The following is a 16163-nucleotide window of genomic DNA, read 5'->3' as shown; positions in this document are numbered from 1 at the left end:
GGTGCTGCTCTCCCAAACTCCTCTCAAGAGCAGTTGTTACTGGGGCAAGGGCAGCCCCAGCTTGGGCCAGCCCTGTGACAGGGCTTTGCTGCCTGCCTTCAGCAGTTCTTATCTTGGCTTTGATGTGTGTCACACGAGGTGGAGTCTCTTTATCTTCCTGTTGGCTTTTCCCTGTGTGGCCCTACACTTGATTCCCATGCTCGGGTGCTCTTGCAGCCTCACATTCCCTTTGCTGTTTTCCATCTGCCTTTCCTTCTCCTATCCTGGCTGTTTCCTCCTAGCCCTGTGTAAAATCACATCTCTTTTACCAGCTGTTGGGCACGATTTGAGATGTCCCACTGGCTCCTTCCTGGCTGCCTTTCATCCTGCAATGCATCTCCCACTTCTCCTCCCACTGCCAGCCTCTCCCAAGAGCTTTCAGGAAGCCCCAGGCTATGAGACATAAGTTTTACCTGTCTGAGTGCTAGGGCCAAACATGAAGAGTGTGAAGGATGCTTAGTCATGTCAGGGCATCTCGCCAAGTTCTCCAGCTGTCTTGCAAGGTTCAGCCTCAGTTTCAGAACATCCTCCAGGCCATAGGGAGTTTGCTTTAGCTCTTCTTAAAGCTGGGGCCAGTTGTTGTCCCAGGACCTGTAAAGCTGAGGAGCAGCATCACTTCTTGGCTCACCAAGATCTGGGACAGATCTGGGACAGCCGGGATGCAATTCTCAGCTTGGCTCAGCCTCATTCACACCTCGGAGGAATCCAGGAGGGCTGGCAGGGCTGGCTTCACACTTATTAGCAATTAAAAGCCTCAGAGCCTGGGAGTCAATTAGCTCTGGGCTTTGCAGTGCTACAAACCCAGGGGATGAGCCTGCTAACCAGAGCTGCAGCCAACTCCCCACAGGGCTCAGGGCTGGCTCGCCAGAAGAGCTATTTGCTTTTTCATTTACACCTTGGATGAGTGTTGCAGCATGGAGTTTGGGGTATCTTCTCGGGTGTGAGCTGCCAGGCAGGGAGCACACGCTGCATGCTGCAGGATGTAAGGCTGCATGGCAGGCAGGGCTGGAGCCTGGCACTTCTCAGGGCATGGCACAGCCATGCATGGGGTCGTGATGGGGTGAGGGGGGACTGACCTTGTCCTGTCACAGAGCTACACGGGAAGGTCTTGCTGTGGCACACTGCTGTCTGCTGGAGGTAGAACCACACATGGTCTAGCAAACCCCTGCACCACCCCCAGCTCACTCTGTCCCAGGCTCTGGAGCTGATGAGCTACTCTGATTTGCTGGTCATCCTGGAACATGTGGGTCTGTGAGTGCTGAGGTCCTGTGCTCTGGGCAGCAGTTTCCCTCTGCAGGGTTGGGAGCCTGGTGTGCAGCCCTGGGGAAAGGAATGTCTCTGTGCCTTTTATTTGTAGCATGTGGGGAACGTGCTTGAAATGAGCTGAGGTATGCAGATGTGAAGCAGGCAGGTGCACAGACTGGAGGGTAGTGTGGTAGCTGGAAAAGCATGCTTTGGTGGAAGGTTCATGCAGGGATTTCCCACTACTAGAGGGTAAGACAGAAGCAAAAACATGAAAAGAGGGAGGAGAAAAGATTTGCTGAACATCAGGGCTAAGGGGACTTGGAAGTGATGAGAAGCAGGGATGCAGAGAAGCAGGAGGCTGTGCAGCAATGGAGCCAGAGGCTGGGTGCCTTGGGTCCCAGTGGCAGTGGGACACAGGGGCTGTGAGCATGACAGGTGCAGTTTTAACAGTGTCCAGCCAGACACTTGCTGGAGAGAATGAGCCCTCACCCAGCAGACAGTGAGAACAGGGGTAGATGTGTCAGCCACAGAGCAGGTCCTTGTGCAGGAAATGACAGGCTGGCTGCTCCCACAGGTGGGTTGCAGGAGACTCCCCTGCTTACCCAGGGCTCTGACAGACCACAGGGCACTGGACACAGAAGGAGCTGTGCCTCTCTCAAGGCACTTTAGGATGCGGGGGAGCTGATGGCGATGCCTTAGCCTCGTGTTAGCTCCCCTTCCTGCCGATAACGAGGTTGCAGGAACAAAGGGACACTGTGGGGAGGGGGCGGTGACAGGCACGCAGGGTTTGCAGCTTGTTATTTCACTTGTGTTTCCATTAAAGCTGCTGCTTTTAACTTGTTTCAATCTCTGAAGAGGCTCCAGGGTGCGCAGCAGATGCTTTATTCCCCCTCCCTCCCACCCTCCCTCTTTTCCTTGGCCAGCTCCCCTTGTTCCCATAGCATCCCCCTTCCCACAGAGGCCGAGGCCGCAGCTCTGGCACTGCAGCTCAGCCCACGCAGGAGCCGATCCTTGCTGGGACTGGACCGGAGCCACTGCCCAGGCACTGCCCTGGCAGAGCTGCTCAGCAAAACCTGGCTCCTGCAAGTGCCCTCCCACTCATTGGGGACATTGCACTGTCCCCAAATTCCCCAATGCCCAAACAAGGGGCTACATAGTGCATGGACCCACATGCCTCAGCATCCCCGGGGTGTCCCCTCAGCACACACTGACACCGTGATGGCACCCTTGAGTGATATTAGCCAGAGTCAATTGCTGGTGTCAGTGTGTCATGGCATGGTCAGCAGTGTCCCTTTGAAGCCACTGAGATTTATACACACCCTGAAATGTTTTGCTAAATCAACACCACGCTGGGGCTGGTACTCCTCTCACTAACTGTTGCCATGAGCATATGTTGGCTTTTACACATGCTCTGCTCATCTGTCCAAGCAACAAACCTCTCCAGCTTTAATGTTTTTGGAAGCATCTGCATCTCCTGGGAGGGAGAAAAACAGGGCCAGTGCCTGGGGTCAGCACGGCACTTTGGGAAGCCTGGGGAAGGCAGGGTAGTATGCATGAAGCATTGCTCCCTGTTCTGTTCACTTTTACACTCTACTGTGGGGACACAGTGGACAGGCAGAATTTGTTGATAGGATTTCTTGTGTCACTGAGGTCTGAGACACTCAGCACATAGTGGTGTCAAGTTGTGTTTTGCCTTGCTGCAGCAAAGGATTTTGTCCTTATATATAAGGCTTGACAAGGAGGAGCTCTGATGCATTACTTTCACTGGTGCTCAGAAAATAAGAAGAAAAGAAATATTACAAGAAGCCTCAGGTGGGATTAGGGTCAGCTCTCCTAAGGGAAGTGATTATTTGTTTTCACTTGAATCACAGTGGATATGACCTGTTGCCAGGAGATGCTGAGGATGCTGGTCCCTTTGGGAGGACTGTCCCATGGCCTGGAATCATATCAGCCAACACAGGTGGAGTGTGAGCAGGTGATGATGTGGGTACACAGCCCTTGCACAGGGAAAGGGACACTCAGGGCCAGGCAGCCTGTGTGATTCAGAGCATAGGCATCCTGTATCTTGCAGGTGGGGACATGAGCCCTGCTTTCCAGCAGGAATGGGGTAGAGATATGCATGTAAGGGCATGCAGAGGCCAAACTGCCCATCTCACTGAGGAGCAATGAGAACACAGGGCAGGAGAGGTCAGTGGTGGCTTTCAGGCTGGTGTGGTGATTAGAAGAATTGTTGGTTGTCTTAATCCTTAGGACCCCTGTAGGGACACCACCTTGCCTCTGCACAGTGCTTTGCTGTGCCACAGAGATGTCTCCTGTGCTGGATTTGGTTGCTGCCAGCATCCTTGTCCCCTCTGTCCCTGCTGTCCCTCCTCCATGCACCCTTTCCCAGTGCCCATCAAGACTGTGTGTGTCAGGAGGCAGTTTCTGTGGCTGCAGGTTGCAGTCTCCCCTAGCTCGCTGCGGGCTGTGGCAACCAGAGCTCGGAGGATAATGAGATCTTAATAGTCCAATTATATCCCATCGATTTACTCAGCACGTAATTGTTGGCGGCTGGGGCTGCCTGATGAGCCGCTCCACTCCGGCTGCCAGCGGGGAGGGCTGTGCCACCCCGCCCAGCCTGGGATGCTGCTCACAGCAAACAGCTGTTCCCCCTTGAACCCCTGTAGGAGCAGCGCCTTCCTCCCCCACTTCAGCTCACTGTTCCCCTCTCCCGGGAGGGGCAGTGACAGGAGTGACAGGCAGAGATTGGAGCCGGGATCCTGGTACCCTGCCCTGGCTGGGCATTCCAGCATTGCCCTGACCCCAGGCTGATGTCCCCATACTGCCCTGGGGAGCAGAGAGACTGTGCATCTCTGCCTGCTGCTAAAACAGGGTGACAGAAGTGACTCCTGGTGGGTGACAGTCCCCACCAGCAGAGCAGTGGCGGAGCCATTGTCCACGCAGCCTCCATTGGGCAGGGTGGTGTTACCAGAGATGTGCCCAGCTGGTCTCCTGGCAGCAGAGTCAGCTCCTGAGCATCCACCTGCAGGTGTTCTTGCCACAGCAAGGCTTGGCAGGTGCATCTCTGCACTTGGCTTCTATTAATTTCCCTTTTGAGCTGGCTGTGGCTGAGAGATGCATGGACTTCTAATTTGGAGGATTCACTCTTAGCTGTGATTTTAAGCTGGCGTTTGTGATTGTGTTGGTCGTCCCTTGTTCTAGCATTGTGAAAAGCAGTAAATAATGTTCCTTTCCCCCACACCATGCTGCTTTGTGCCCTGTCCCGTTCCTCCCATTTCCCCTTCTGCCCCCTGCCAAAGTGCCTTTTCCAGAAACCCCACCATGTTTCTCTGGAGTGGCAGGGGCTCACGCTGAGCCCATCACACTATACCTTGGCTTCTTTGTAGCCATGCATCAGCATCTGCCATCCCACCTTGTCCTGTGCAAATGCCCTCAGCTCCAGGGCGTTGCAGTGGGTGGCAGGCAGCAACAGCAGTGGCAGGTAGTACACAGGCTGTGACCTTGGGGACACTAGGGTCACAGTGGGCTGGGGGCAGTGGGAGGTCTGTCCATCTCCCTTGGCCAGGATGGAGTGGTGCCAGCAGCTGGGCCAGTGGAGCCCATTAAAAATCAAAGTGTGACATAATGCTGGGGGCAGGTGACACAGCGGACAAAATTCTGCCTTGTTGCCCTGGCACTCTGCTAATGCAGAGGAGGGATGGCAGCTCCCATCTCCAGCAAGCAACTCCCTGAGGGACACCCCTCCTTGGGCACTGGGTCTTTAAAGCACTGGGGACTTGTATGCATCACCTCAAGTAAATTGTGTAGCCACATGTGGGATTGTGGACATGTGGGTGACACTTCCCCCAGCACAGGGCTGCAGGTGCTGATGCTGACACAAGCAGTGGGTGCAGCAGCTCCTGCCCTAGAGTGGCAACACGGAGCGCAGAACCCCTGGGAGACTCTGGGCCATTCCTACTAATGCAAGTGCTGATTAGTCTATTGATTTTTTGTAATGCACGAGTCTTACTGTCCCTTCAGCTCACCCCTTGTCACCTGTCAGGCAGTGAAGGTGGTGGTGTGAACAGCTGTCAGCCCTGTCTCTGCTCATCCCTCTGCCCTGGACAGGCTGTGCTGGTACAGACAGCATGTGCGGAGTGAGCTGAGACACACCGGGTTACTTAATAGCTGCTGGTGCCACAGTCCTTGCCGGGGAAATGCTGTTTGTGCTCTGGCACAGCTGCCTCTGGCACAGCACCACTGAGGTGAAGCTGGGATCCAGGGAGCACTTGTCCCAGCATGAAACACGATGCTCTGCAGGCCTGGTGGCTTTGGTTGCCTTGTCTGCTCGAGGCTTGGTGGATGGTTGCTGTGGCTGAGCTGGTGCCCGAAGTGATTGGTGCCAGCACTGGTGGAGTGGAGCTGCTGCAGCGGTGTCTGGCGTGTGAGCAAGGGGCATGCAGTGTCATGCATTTACATTGTGGGAGCTGTGGCCTGGCAGAGGCTGAAGCCCGCATGATGAGTTTCCAGCATGGATGCTGGGGAAGAAACAAGGAAAAGAGAGGAGCAGCCCCCTGGAGTCGGCATGCGGGCACTGCCAGGTTGGAATGTCACTCACCTGGCACAGCGTGGCCCGCAGCCCTCGCCGTTGTGCCTGGGACATGACACGGGCTGCAGCCTTGGCCCGGACAAGGCTGACACCGGGCAGGCTGGACCTGTGCGCCAGCGGCGGAGCCAGCCCCGCGGCGCTGCCAAGCCGGGCCGCCTGGCGAGGGCCGCGCCTCGCCGGAGGCTGCCAGGCCGCCCCGGCGCTCTTGGCAGCGGGGGGCCCGGCGGACGCGGCCAGCGCCGCTGGGAAGCAATTACCGCCCCGCTGCGTCCGGCCCTAATCCCCTCACACGGCGCGCAAGGAGCCGGCTCGCCAAACAAGGCTCAATCAGGTTAAAGTGTGAAGTCAGGATTAGCCAAAAGAATGAGAGCGTGGTAATAGCTCCGGCCTCCTTGCCCAGCCGGCGCAGCCCCGCTGCGGCCCCCTCCCTCTCGCCCGCCCTGCGGCCCGCCGGCCTCTTGCCGGGAGATTAAGGCTGCCGGGGTTTGTTTGCCTGAGTGGGCTCCCCACTGGGAAGCCATGTCGAACAGTTTTGCTCGGGCGCCCCGCTAAGCGCCGGGCAGGGCGTCGCGCTGGGGGGTTGGCTCCCGCCGCCGAGGCCCTGCCAGCCCCGCGGAGCCGCGCCCGCGCCTGGCTCCTCGCCGAGGCTCCCCGGGAACCGCGGCGGTGCCATGGGGCTCTGGCTGCCAGGAGAGGCAGCGCCGGGACACCTCCTGCCTCGCTAGGGATACCGCGAGTACCCGACAGCCGTCACACACACAATGGGACAGAACAGCCGGGTGTAAGATCTGAGCAGGGAAGCTCCTGAAATCGCGATCCCTGACCACCGCCATCCCTCTCACTGCCCGGCCAGGGAGCACTTGTGCGGATATAGTCTGGCCATGAGGCTTTTGGGGGACTTGGAAGAAAAGTGGGTGCCTGCCTTCTTGCCATCACACAGCTGTAGGTTGGAGCTGGCTGCTGTTGTTGTGCAGGCATCTTCTGGGTCAGAAATCCATTTGGGAGGTGAGTGTAGTGACAGAGGTGTCCTCCATCACTTCCTCACCCCCTGTTATACTTTCTCTTTGCACCCCTGGGACTACCAGAGCTCTCTGTACCTTGTGCTGTGCAAGGACAAGCACTGTGAATGGGCTGGCTGTTTGGTAAATGCCTGGATTCAACAGCCAGGAACTTTTAAACTTGGAGCTTGAGGACAATACCTGGAAGTGAAACCAGAAGAGGCAGTGAGGGTGACTGTCACAACTCCTCCTCCTCTGTCTGTACCTGTCTGTCAGCTGGTCCCCAGTGGGGCTGTCAGACCTGCCAGTGCCCGTGGTCAGTGCTTCAAGCTGGCACTCCACGTGCCATGGCAGTGACACTCTTGTATTCGGCAGGGCATGAGGTGGCACTGATGCAGCCGCCGCGGGTGCTGCAAGCGGCACGGCAGGGCGAGGAGAAGCCGTGCCATCTGCTGTTTCTTCTGCGCCAAAGTGTAAAGCAAACATAGCTGGGAGCTATGAAACACCAGGAGGGAAGGGGCCGTGCCTTGTTCCAACGCCGGGGCCCGAGGATTCCACAGGCAAAGCATGTGTTTGTCCTGGTGTCGTCAGCTGTGTCATTGTGCAATGTAATCTACGCCCATGCCGGGGCCTTGCTGAAACCCTCCCATCCAGCGTCTGTCCCTCTTGGCTTCGGTACCCCCCACGGCAGCACTTCATCGGGGACTGTCACAAAAAGCTGTGAAGGGGAGAAGCCTCGCAAAGTCAGTTGCAACCTTCTAGCAGCATTTCCCTCACAAGCTGCAAGTGAGCAGCTTGGAGACAGACGCTTGGGTTTGCTCCCTGGGCGCACTGGGACTCCCATGTGCTCCAAGCAGAGAAATGGGAGCTAGCTTTCCATGGGGGAACCAAACAAATCGCAGACAGGACCTGCCTGGGCAGGCAGTGCCAGAGCTGGGAGAGGGGTGCAGAGCACTGAGGTGTGGTGCTCATCTCTGTGAGGGTTTAATGCTGGAGGACAGGCAGCTGCCAAGAAGGAATGTGGTGCACTGATGCTTTGCTAGAAAGAGGGATGAGCTGCGCCTGGAGGGTTCATAGAATCATAGTATGGTTTGGGTTGGAAGAGAACTTCAGATCATCTATTTCAAACCCTTGGCCATGGGCAGGGATGGCACTCACTGGATAAGGTTGCTCAGTGCCCCATCCAGCCTAGCCTTGAACACTTCCAGGGATGGGGTATCCACAAGTTCTTTGGACAACCTGTTCCAGTGGCTCACTATCCTCACAGTAAAAAATTTCTTCCTTACATCTAATTTAAAACTCTGCTCTTTTAGTTTAAAACTGTTCCCCCTATCACTGTCTGGCCATATAAAAAAGTTGTTATCTTTTCCTAAGAGTTTTATAAGGGAATCCTTGTGGAAGCTAAAAGAGAAAAGAGGAATTGGTGCAATGCTGTCTTTTTCTGAAAGATCAGTGCAATTCCTGGCGGTCCCCAGACTCATCACATCTCCAACATAGTATGAGGAGAAGATATTTGTATTTGAAAGAGTGCTGGGCAATTGGAGGCTGCTGCAGGCGTCTGGTCCTTTGCCTTTGGAGAGGGTGAGGGACCATGATCCCCCGTGGGCGGAGTTGTGGAATCGCCGGCGCAGTCAGGGCAGCGAACAGCAGGGCAGCCTGGCAGTGCCGCCACGTGGGGTGCTGCGAAACTGCGCCTGCTGCTCGCACAGGAGCTGGGCTTGTCCTTCTCCAGAAGCCTGGGCAGTTCCTGGCGGGACATCTCCCTTCCACTGCCCTGGCAATGATGCTTTGCCAGCCGGGTTTGGTTTCCCAGGATTTACCCAGAATGATGCACAAGCTGTGCAGAGGACAGGGGCTGGTGCATCGCACTGGACTGTATAGCATCTCCTTGGTGGTCAGGCAAGCCCACTGTCCTTTTGTTTTCCTTTTCCTCATGCAGTTGTGCAAGTAATGCTGGTGCTTCCCTCTGGGGACATTTTCTCATTGTGTTAGTGAAGCTTTCAGCTGGGGTGAAGTCCCAGTTTGGAGACCTCCTGGTGTTTTGCAAGCAGCTTGTGCCCATTTATTGAGCCCACTTTTTGGAGGAAATGAGGGCATGTGGAGGAACGTGGATGCTGTGCCTCCATCCTGACCCAGTCCAGGTGTGGGGTATCAAGAGCAAACAGGCTTTGTTATGTTGAAGCAGAGCTGGTGAGCACTATGTGTGAAGTGCTGACATCTATGGACACCCTAAACCACCTCTTGGGGCTGGGGGTGTCTGCGTGGCCTGTGTAATTCTGGGGACATTTAATCTGTGTGGGATACCCTGGTCCTCCTCCTCACTCATCCATGGACTTGCATAGGGAAAATGTTGTGTTGTGCCTCAGTTTACCTCTGCCAGGAAGGAGATGAGAACTTGACCTCCTGCCCCAGGGGTGGCTAGAGCAGGACTTGCTGGCACCCCAGGATGGGAGCAGGCAATGCAGTTGCCAGCCAGTTTCGGAGGAGCTGCTGACTATTAGGGTGGAAGAGGGAATAGTGTCTGTTTGGGAGCCATGGAGAATAAATAAAACAATCAGGTCTTCCCACAGCTGAGTCAGTCCACCCAGACCCTGCTTGCAGTGAGATTTGTGGTCTTCATAGTCTTTAAAAGCCAGCCCAGGCATGATAGGGGATCTGACCTGCTGCCAACCCTGCAACACAGAGCCCTTGCTGGCTTGGCATGCCCTGGCATTACAGAGCAGGTGATTACACAGACAGTACCCTGCAGTGATGAAGTAAATAATGACCCGATTATTTGTGCCCTCTGAAGTGCAGGTCAGGCTCCATGGGAATGCCTCCTGGAGCCACTAAGTGTAATTACCAGCTAATCAGCAGGGACTTGTAATTATAGCAGTCAGAGAGTATTTAAGTATGGAGGGTTTTCCCGGAGCTGTGCCAGTCAGCTCTGCTTGTCAGAGCCATTGACTGCAGTACCCAGGGAGCCCCAGTCACTTTGAGCCACCATAGATGGAGTGAGACTGCCTCAGGACAGCCAGCAGAACAGTGGTCAGCCAAGGACCTGAAGCCAAATTAGTTTGTCAGAGTCCTCGAGGGATCACTTGAGTGCTGGGGAGTGTCCCTGCCTGTGCATGCCGTGCTCCCACAGGACATCAGACTTTGCAGGCACTGCCCATTTGCCTTCCTACCTCTTTATTCTGCAGAGACCTGAGTGAGAACTTCATCCAGGCCATCCCCAGGAAAGCATTCCGTGGGGCCACCGACCTCAAGAACCTGTGAGTCCTGGCAGTGTTGGGCATGAGGGAGTCTGGGGTCAGGTCCAGTGGCAGCAGGAGTGATCAGGAGCACTGATTGCTCTCTGCCTGGGCTGTCCCAACAATTCTCCCCTTTTTCCCTTTCTCCTGCAGGCAACTGGACAAAAACCAGATCAGCTGCATCGAGGATGGGGCTTTCCGTGCCCTGCGGGGGCTGGAGGTCCTGTAAGTGACTGGGGACAAGGCTGGAGCCTCCAGACTGCAGCCCCATGCAGGATGAGGGTGTCCTTGAGTGTCCCCCCTCACTGAGGTGCTGCAGGCACATCCCCAGCATGGCATCTCTCCCTGGGCATGAGCAGGGGCTGACCAGGGTTCTGGTACAGCTGCTGCAGAGCTGTGCTCCAGGGCTTGATCCTGCCCCTGAGGTGCACCTGGGTGCCACTGGCTGTGGAGAGGAGAAGCCTGGAAAGGACAGGAAGTCCTGCTGGGGATTCGGGCTGTCCCCATCCATTCACCCTGTGCTAGGTTGCTCCCAGGGATTAGCGCCACCTAGACCATCTCACGTGGCTATTTACAGCCTGTCTGCTCTGACCTTCTTTGCCTGTTTGCCCTTCTTTGTCTTCCTGCAGGACCCTGAATAACAACAATATCACTTCAATTCCTGTGTCCAGCTTCAACCACATGCCCAAGCTGCGGACGTTGTGAGTGCCAGGGCCGTGGTGGTGGTGGGAGTGGCCTCCTAGGCTAGAGTGGGATGTCCCCAGCTCTGCTGCTGGTGGTGGTGGCCCACGTGCTGGCCCAATAGTGCTAGGACAGCACCATGGTGAGGGAACGGAGGGGACGCCCCTGCAGAGCATCCCCAAATACTGCCAGGCAAGGCGGCTTCGGAAACTGTCACAGATGCTCTTCAGCCCCTCTGTATCTCCCTCTGAATCCACCCAGCCTTTGGGATGAGCCAGGCTGGGGCACTCAGAGGGCAGAGGGGTGGGCAGGAGCTGTCCTGTGGCTGCTGACTGCTCCATCCATCCTCCTACAGCCGCCTGCACTCCAACCATCTCTTCTGCGACTGCCACCTGGCCTGGCTCTCCCAGTGGCTGCGCCAGCGCCCCACCATCGGGCTCTTCACCCAGTGTGCTGCTCCCGCCCAGCTTCGCGGCCTCAACGTGGCTGAGATCCAAAAGAACGAGTTCAGCTGCTCTGGTGAGGGGGCAGAGGAGGTGGTGGGTGCCAGGGCAGGGACATGGGCCAGGGGGACAAGGCTTGTGCCACCAATGCAGCCCATCTTCACTCCCTGCCATGTGCATGTGCCCAGCTTAGAGCCTCAGAACGCATGCTGCGGGTTCATCTCAGGTCAGCACAGTCCTTGGTGTGGGGACAATATGAGGACAATGCCACCCTATCAGTGTGACAGTACATCAGTCTGTGCCTTTGGAGCTTTTGCAGGGGGTTGGGGTGCACTAAGATCTTATCCACCCACTCAAGGGTGCCATGAACTGTCCCTGCATGCTGAGCTGTCACCAGGGTCCCTTCTTCAGGCTGTTGCCATGTACTGCCCTGGCTCAGCCCTTTGCAATTCCAATGCTGGCTGCTTCCCTGGCAGGACAAACGGACTCAGCACATGCCCAGCTCTGCAGCTTGTCCTCTGGCTCCTGCCCAGCCATGTGCACTTGCAGCAATGGCATTGTGGACTGCCGGGGCAAAGGGCTGACGGCCATCCCCGCCAACCTGCCCGAGACCATGACAGAGATGTGAGTATGGCCCCACACCGTCACCACCAGGCTCTGGGTGGCTCAAGGCACTGGGAACACAGGAGCTGCTCAATCACTCTGTAGGCAGCAGGCCTTCCTTGCCCTTCTCTCACTCTGCCCAGATTTAGCCCTGGATTTAGCTGCATTAAAAATGTAAATAGAGAAATAATCTCCTTAGAGGAATCCAATTATGGTGCAGAGCCCCTGCTGGGACAGTGCACAAAGCATGTGGGAGGCAGCAGGCACCCCCAAACCCGAGGTGCTTGGGAAGAGAGGTGCTTCCTCCACCCCAGCCACCATGGTTCCCCCACCCATGGCACCTTTCCCTGATGGAGAAAGCCCCAGCCACAGGATGCAAATTGTCTCTGGGCAGAATATTTCTGCTCCTGTGGGGTAACTTACTGCAGCCTTAGGGGTCCTGCAGGCCCAGCTCTGTTGGTGGGGTTCTGGAGTTTGGCAAGCCCTAGAGCCCTCACCTCCCCCTATTCTCTTTGCAGACGCCTGGAACTCAACGGCATCAAGTCCATCCCCCCAGGAGCCTTCTCACCCTACAAGAAACTGCGGAGGATGTAAGTGTGCAGCCTCTGCCAGCTCACCCTGAACCCCAACACCCTTCATCCTGCTGGCCAATGCTGAGAGCTGACAGACATGGGGCATCTGCTGTGACACGGGTGCCTCATATGGCAGCACTGGGAGGGGGTCTTGGATAACCCCAGCTCTGTATATTGGGTCTTGGGGGTGGTCCCCTGGAACTAGCAGAAGGATGAGGACATGGGACAAGAGAAGAGGGGACCAGGCCACCTTCTCCCTTTGGGTTTCAGAGACCTGAGCAACAACCAGATCTCGGAGATCGCCCCTGATGCCTTCCAGGGGCTGCGCTCACTGAACTCCCTGTAAGTGACTACAGTGGTGTGGGTGGGATGGGGTGGATGCTGTACCCCTTAACTATGGCCCACACCACTCCCCCCATCTCTCTCACACCAGCCTTTCTTTCCCAGGGTGCTGTATGGCAACAAGATCACGGACCTCCCTAAGGGTGTCTTTGGAGGACTTTTTGCCCTGCAGCTTCTGTAAGGCGCCAATGGCTGTGGGGGATGCTCTTCAGGGACAGAGGGAAGCAGGACTGAGGTCCTAGCACCCGTGGTGCAGTGAGGGGGTATCCCCAGACTCACATCCCTCCCTCCCTGCCAGGCTTCTAAATGCCAACAAGATCAACTGTGTACGGGCAGATGCCTTCCAGGATCTGCAGAACCTCTCACTGCTCTCTCTGTATGACAACAAGATCCAGAGCCTGGCCAAAGGCACGTTCACCTCCCTGCGGGCCATCCAGACTCTGTGAGTGTCCACTCCAGCTCCCATGCCTGGGCAGGAGAGCCTCTGGGGGAAAAGCATCTCCAGGCCTGGAGCTGCTGATCACCTGCTGTCCCTGGCGGTGTGTCACCCACTGTCCCTGGCACAGGCACCTGGCCCAGAACCCTTTCATCTGTGACTGCAACCTGAAGTGGCTGGCAGATTTCCTGCGTGCCAACCCCGTGGAGACCAGTGGAGCCCGCTGTGCCAGCCCCCGGCGCTTGGCCAACAAGCGCATCGGCCAGATCAAGAGCAAGAAGTTCCGCTGCTCGGGTGAGAGCTGTCCCCAGCCCTGTCATAGGGTCCTGTGGCACAGCTGTCCCCAGCCCTGTCCCAGCCTGGTGTCTGTGTGCTCAGAGGGCTGATGTGCTTTTTTTTCCCCGCAGCCAAGGAGCAGTATTTCATCCCAGGTGAGCAGAGGAGCCGCACACATGTGCATTGTGTGTGCATGGTGCCCTGTCAGCCAGGTTGCCTGCGGGGATGTTGTGCCAGAGCCCCGTGGTCTGGCCCAGCAGAACCACTCTTCACTTCCCACATGCTGGGTACCGGGATGTGTTGTGGCATCTCCCATCCTGCCATTACCTGGATGGGCACAGAGGTGTCCCCAGGGTCCAGTTTTGTTTGGAGGAGGGTGGTGGGCAGAGCAGTGCCCTGTATACCCAGGAAAAATATCCTTGTAGATAAGCTGCTTTGGGCATGGAGAAAACTAATATGTGCACAAGGGCTGGAATGAGGGGAGCTAGGGAGGAAAATGAGACCAGTGGGGATGTGGGAGGATCAGAGGGAGAGGAGAGAAGTGCAGTCCCTTGTGCCTCTGCCTGTGGGAGCCCACGCTGCCTTCACCATCACACAGGGACAGAGGATTACCACCTGAACAGTGAATGCAACAGTGACGTGATCTGCCCCCCAAAATGCCGCTGTGAATCTGGTGTGGTCGAGTGCTCCAACCTGAAACTCACCAAGATCCCAGATCGCATCCCACAGTCCACAGCTGAGCTGTAAGAGTCTCCTCTCTCACTCTGCTTTCCTTCCTGCAGCAGGCACCTTGCTGGCACTGGGGTTTGGCTCAGGGTTTGGGCTGTACCAGGTACTTTGCAGGCATCTCCTGAGCTCTTGTCCCTGCTGCCTACTCCAGGCGCCTGAACAACAATGAGATCTCCATCCTGGAGGCCACTGGCATTTTCAAGAAACTCCCACATCTGAAGAAAATGTGAGTATTGGGCAGGTACAGCCATGTCAGGAGTGCCGAGGGCTGGGAAGGCACATGGGGGTCCTGATGCCAGGGCAGACTGGGGTGTGAGATGGAGGGCATGTCCCAGCCTGAGGGTCCTCTGAAGGAATCATAGGGTGCTTAGTGGTATCTGGGGGAGGCAGAGTTCAGGATGAGGTCAAGACAGAGCCCTCATCCCAGCCTGCTTTTCCCTCTTCACAGAAACCTGAGCAACAACAAGGTGTCAGAGATCGAGGATGGGGCATTTGAGGGGGCATCCTCTGTCAATGAGCTGCACCTCACTGTCAACCAGCTGGAGTCTGTGCGCAGCGGCATGTTCAGGGGCCTGGACGGGCTGAGGACACTGTGAGTCCCTTCTCCTCCATGAGCACCCAAATGGGGATGTCCTTACTCCTTGCTTCCTTGTAGGGCCAGCCCAGGATGCCTTGCCCACCAGCTGGTTGCATCCAGTGCTGGGTGGGGCAGGTTTTTGCGGCTCAGGGACTTGCTCAGGCTCATTCTGCTGCCCAGCACTGAGGTGGGCACAGCCTGAGCACTGCTAAGGTGGGTTTCCCCCGTGGTGCCTGCCCCTGTTGTAGGTGCCCTTGTTCTCTTCCCTCTGCAGGATGCTGAGGAACAACCGCATCAGCTGCATCCACAATGACAGCTTCACAGGGCTGCGCAACGTCCGCCTGCTCTCCCTGTACGACAACCAGATCAGCACAATTGCGCCGGGTGCCTTTGACACGCTGCAGTCCCTCTCCACACTGTATGTCCTGGGCCCCGGGGGATGCCCCCAGCCTGTGCACCTTGCTGCAGGTGCCCTTGCCTGGTGCTTGTTCAGGTGCTGCCCTGGTGCTCTCTCCCGTGTGCAGGAACCTGCTCGCCAACCCCTTCAACTGCAACTGCCAGCTGGCCTGGCTGGGGGACTGGCTGCGCAAGAGGAAGATCGTGACAGGGAACCCTCGGTGCCAAAACCCTGACTTCCTCCGGCAGATCCCGCTCCAGGATGTGGCTTTCCCTGACTTCAGGTGTGAGGAAGGTAACTCATGGGCCCTGCAGTGGCAAGGATGAGGGGAGATGAGGTTGCTCCTCCCAGGATGACACTGTGCTCCTTGTCCCAGCACCATCCTTGCTGCCAGGATGTGCCTGTGGCAAGGCAGTCATTCAGGGGGCCCCATGAATGCTCTCCCCTAATGATACAAAAGTTTCACTTCCTGGTACTCAGCCTTTGGGCACTCAAATATACACTCTGAAGCCAGAAGAGGAGTTTGCACTCACTGCACCTTGGGGCTTTTATATGTAGGTGGGTCATAAATATGCTGGCAAACACTGTGCCCTGGGTGCTGACAGGAGCAGAGGTGTAGGCAAAGCCCAGTGGGATTCATCCTGCTCCTTCCCTTCTCAGCCTTGCACATGCACCGGAGCTGGCAGTGGGCAGATGGAGCAGACAGGGAGTGTGCGTGGGGAGAAAAACCTCTTTTTAGATTTTTTTTTTTAAATTTAGAGCAGCTTTTGAGCCCTCTGGAAAATATTTACAAACAAACCATCCTTTCTTCTGCTTTCCCTCCTCCACCCCGTCAAAGACTGAAGGGTTGCATCCTGCGCCTTTCCTAGCAGTGCGAGATAGCATACGGTTGTCCCAGCAATGCCTTTCCCGAAGGATTCCAGCATCATGGCAGGGAAGGGGAGCAATGCCAGCTGCTCTGGCTGCTCAGCATAGGCTCCATTTAATGTGTGTCTGGAGATGGG

General features: G+C 56.5%; 1 protein-coding gene across 1 annotated transcript in view; it reads left to right on the top strand.

Annotated features, from left to right (window-relative positions):
- The window catches only part of SLIT1 (slit guidance ligand 1), a 60967-nt gene that overhangs the window by 33173 nt on the left and 11631 nt on the right, over positions 1 to 16163 (top strand). The window contains exons 5-20 of the mRNA XM_059477123.1: positions 10053 to 10124; positions 10257 to 10328; positions 10733 to 10804; positions 11140 to 11303; positions 11704 to 11851; positions 12349 to 12420; positions 12673 to 12744; positions 12850 to 12921; positions 13043 to 13186; positions 13311 to 13474; positions 13588 to 13611; positions 14055 to 14199; positions 14337 to 14411; positions 14634 to 14777; positions 15037 to 15180; positions 15287 to 15453. Coding sequence (XP_059333106.1) covers positions 10053 to 10124; positions 10257 to 10328; positions 10733 to 10804; positions 11140 to 11303; positions 11704 to 11851; positions 12349 to 12420; positions 12673 to 12744; positions 12850 to 12921; positions 13043 to 13186; positions 13311 to 13474; positions 13588 to 13611; positions 14055 to 14199; positions 14337 to 14411; positions 14634 to 14777; positions 15037 to 15180; positions 15287 to 15453 — 1751 coding nt within the window. The remainder of the gene's footprint in view (positions 1 to 10052; positions 10125 to 10256; positions 10329 to 10732; positions 10805 to 11139; positions 11304 to 11703; positions 11852 to 12348; positions 12421 to 12672; positions 12745 to 12849; positions 12922 to 13042; positions 13187 to 13310; positions 13475 to 13587; positions 13612 to 14054; positions 14200 to 14336; positions 14412 to 14633; positions 14778 to 15036; positions 15181 to 15286; positions 15454 to 16163) is intronic.

The sequence above is a fragment of the Ammospiza nelsoni genome, chromosome 8 (genome assembly GCF_027579445.1).
Source record: "Ammospiza nelsoni isolate bAmmNel1 chromosome 8, bAmmNel1.pri, whole genome shotgun sequence".
NCBI lineage: Eukaryota > Metazoa > Chordata > Aves > Passeriformes > Passerellidae > Ammospiza > Ammospiza nelsoni.
Note: the sequence above shows the minus strand (reverse complement) of the source record. Positions and strands in the feature narration are given on the sequence as shown.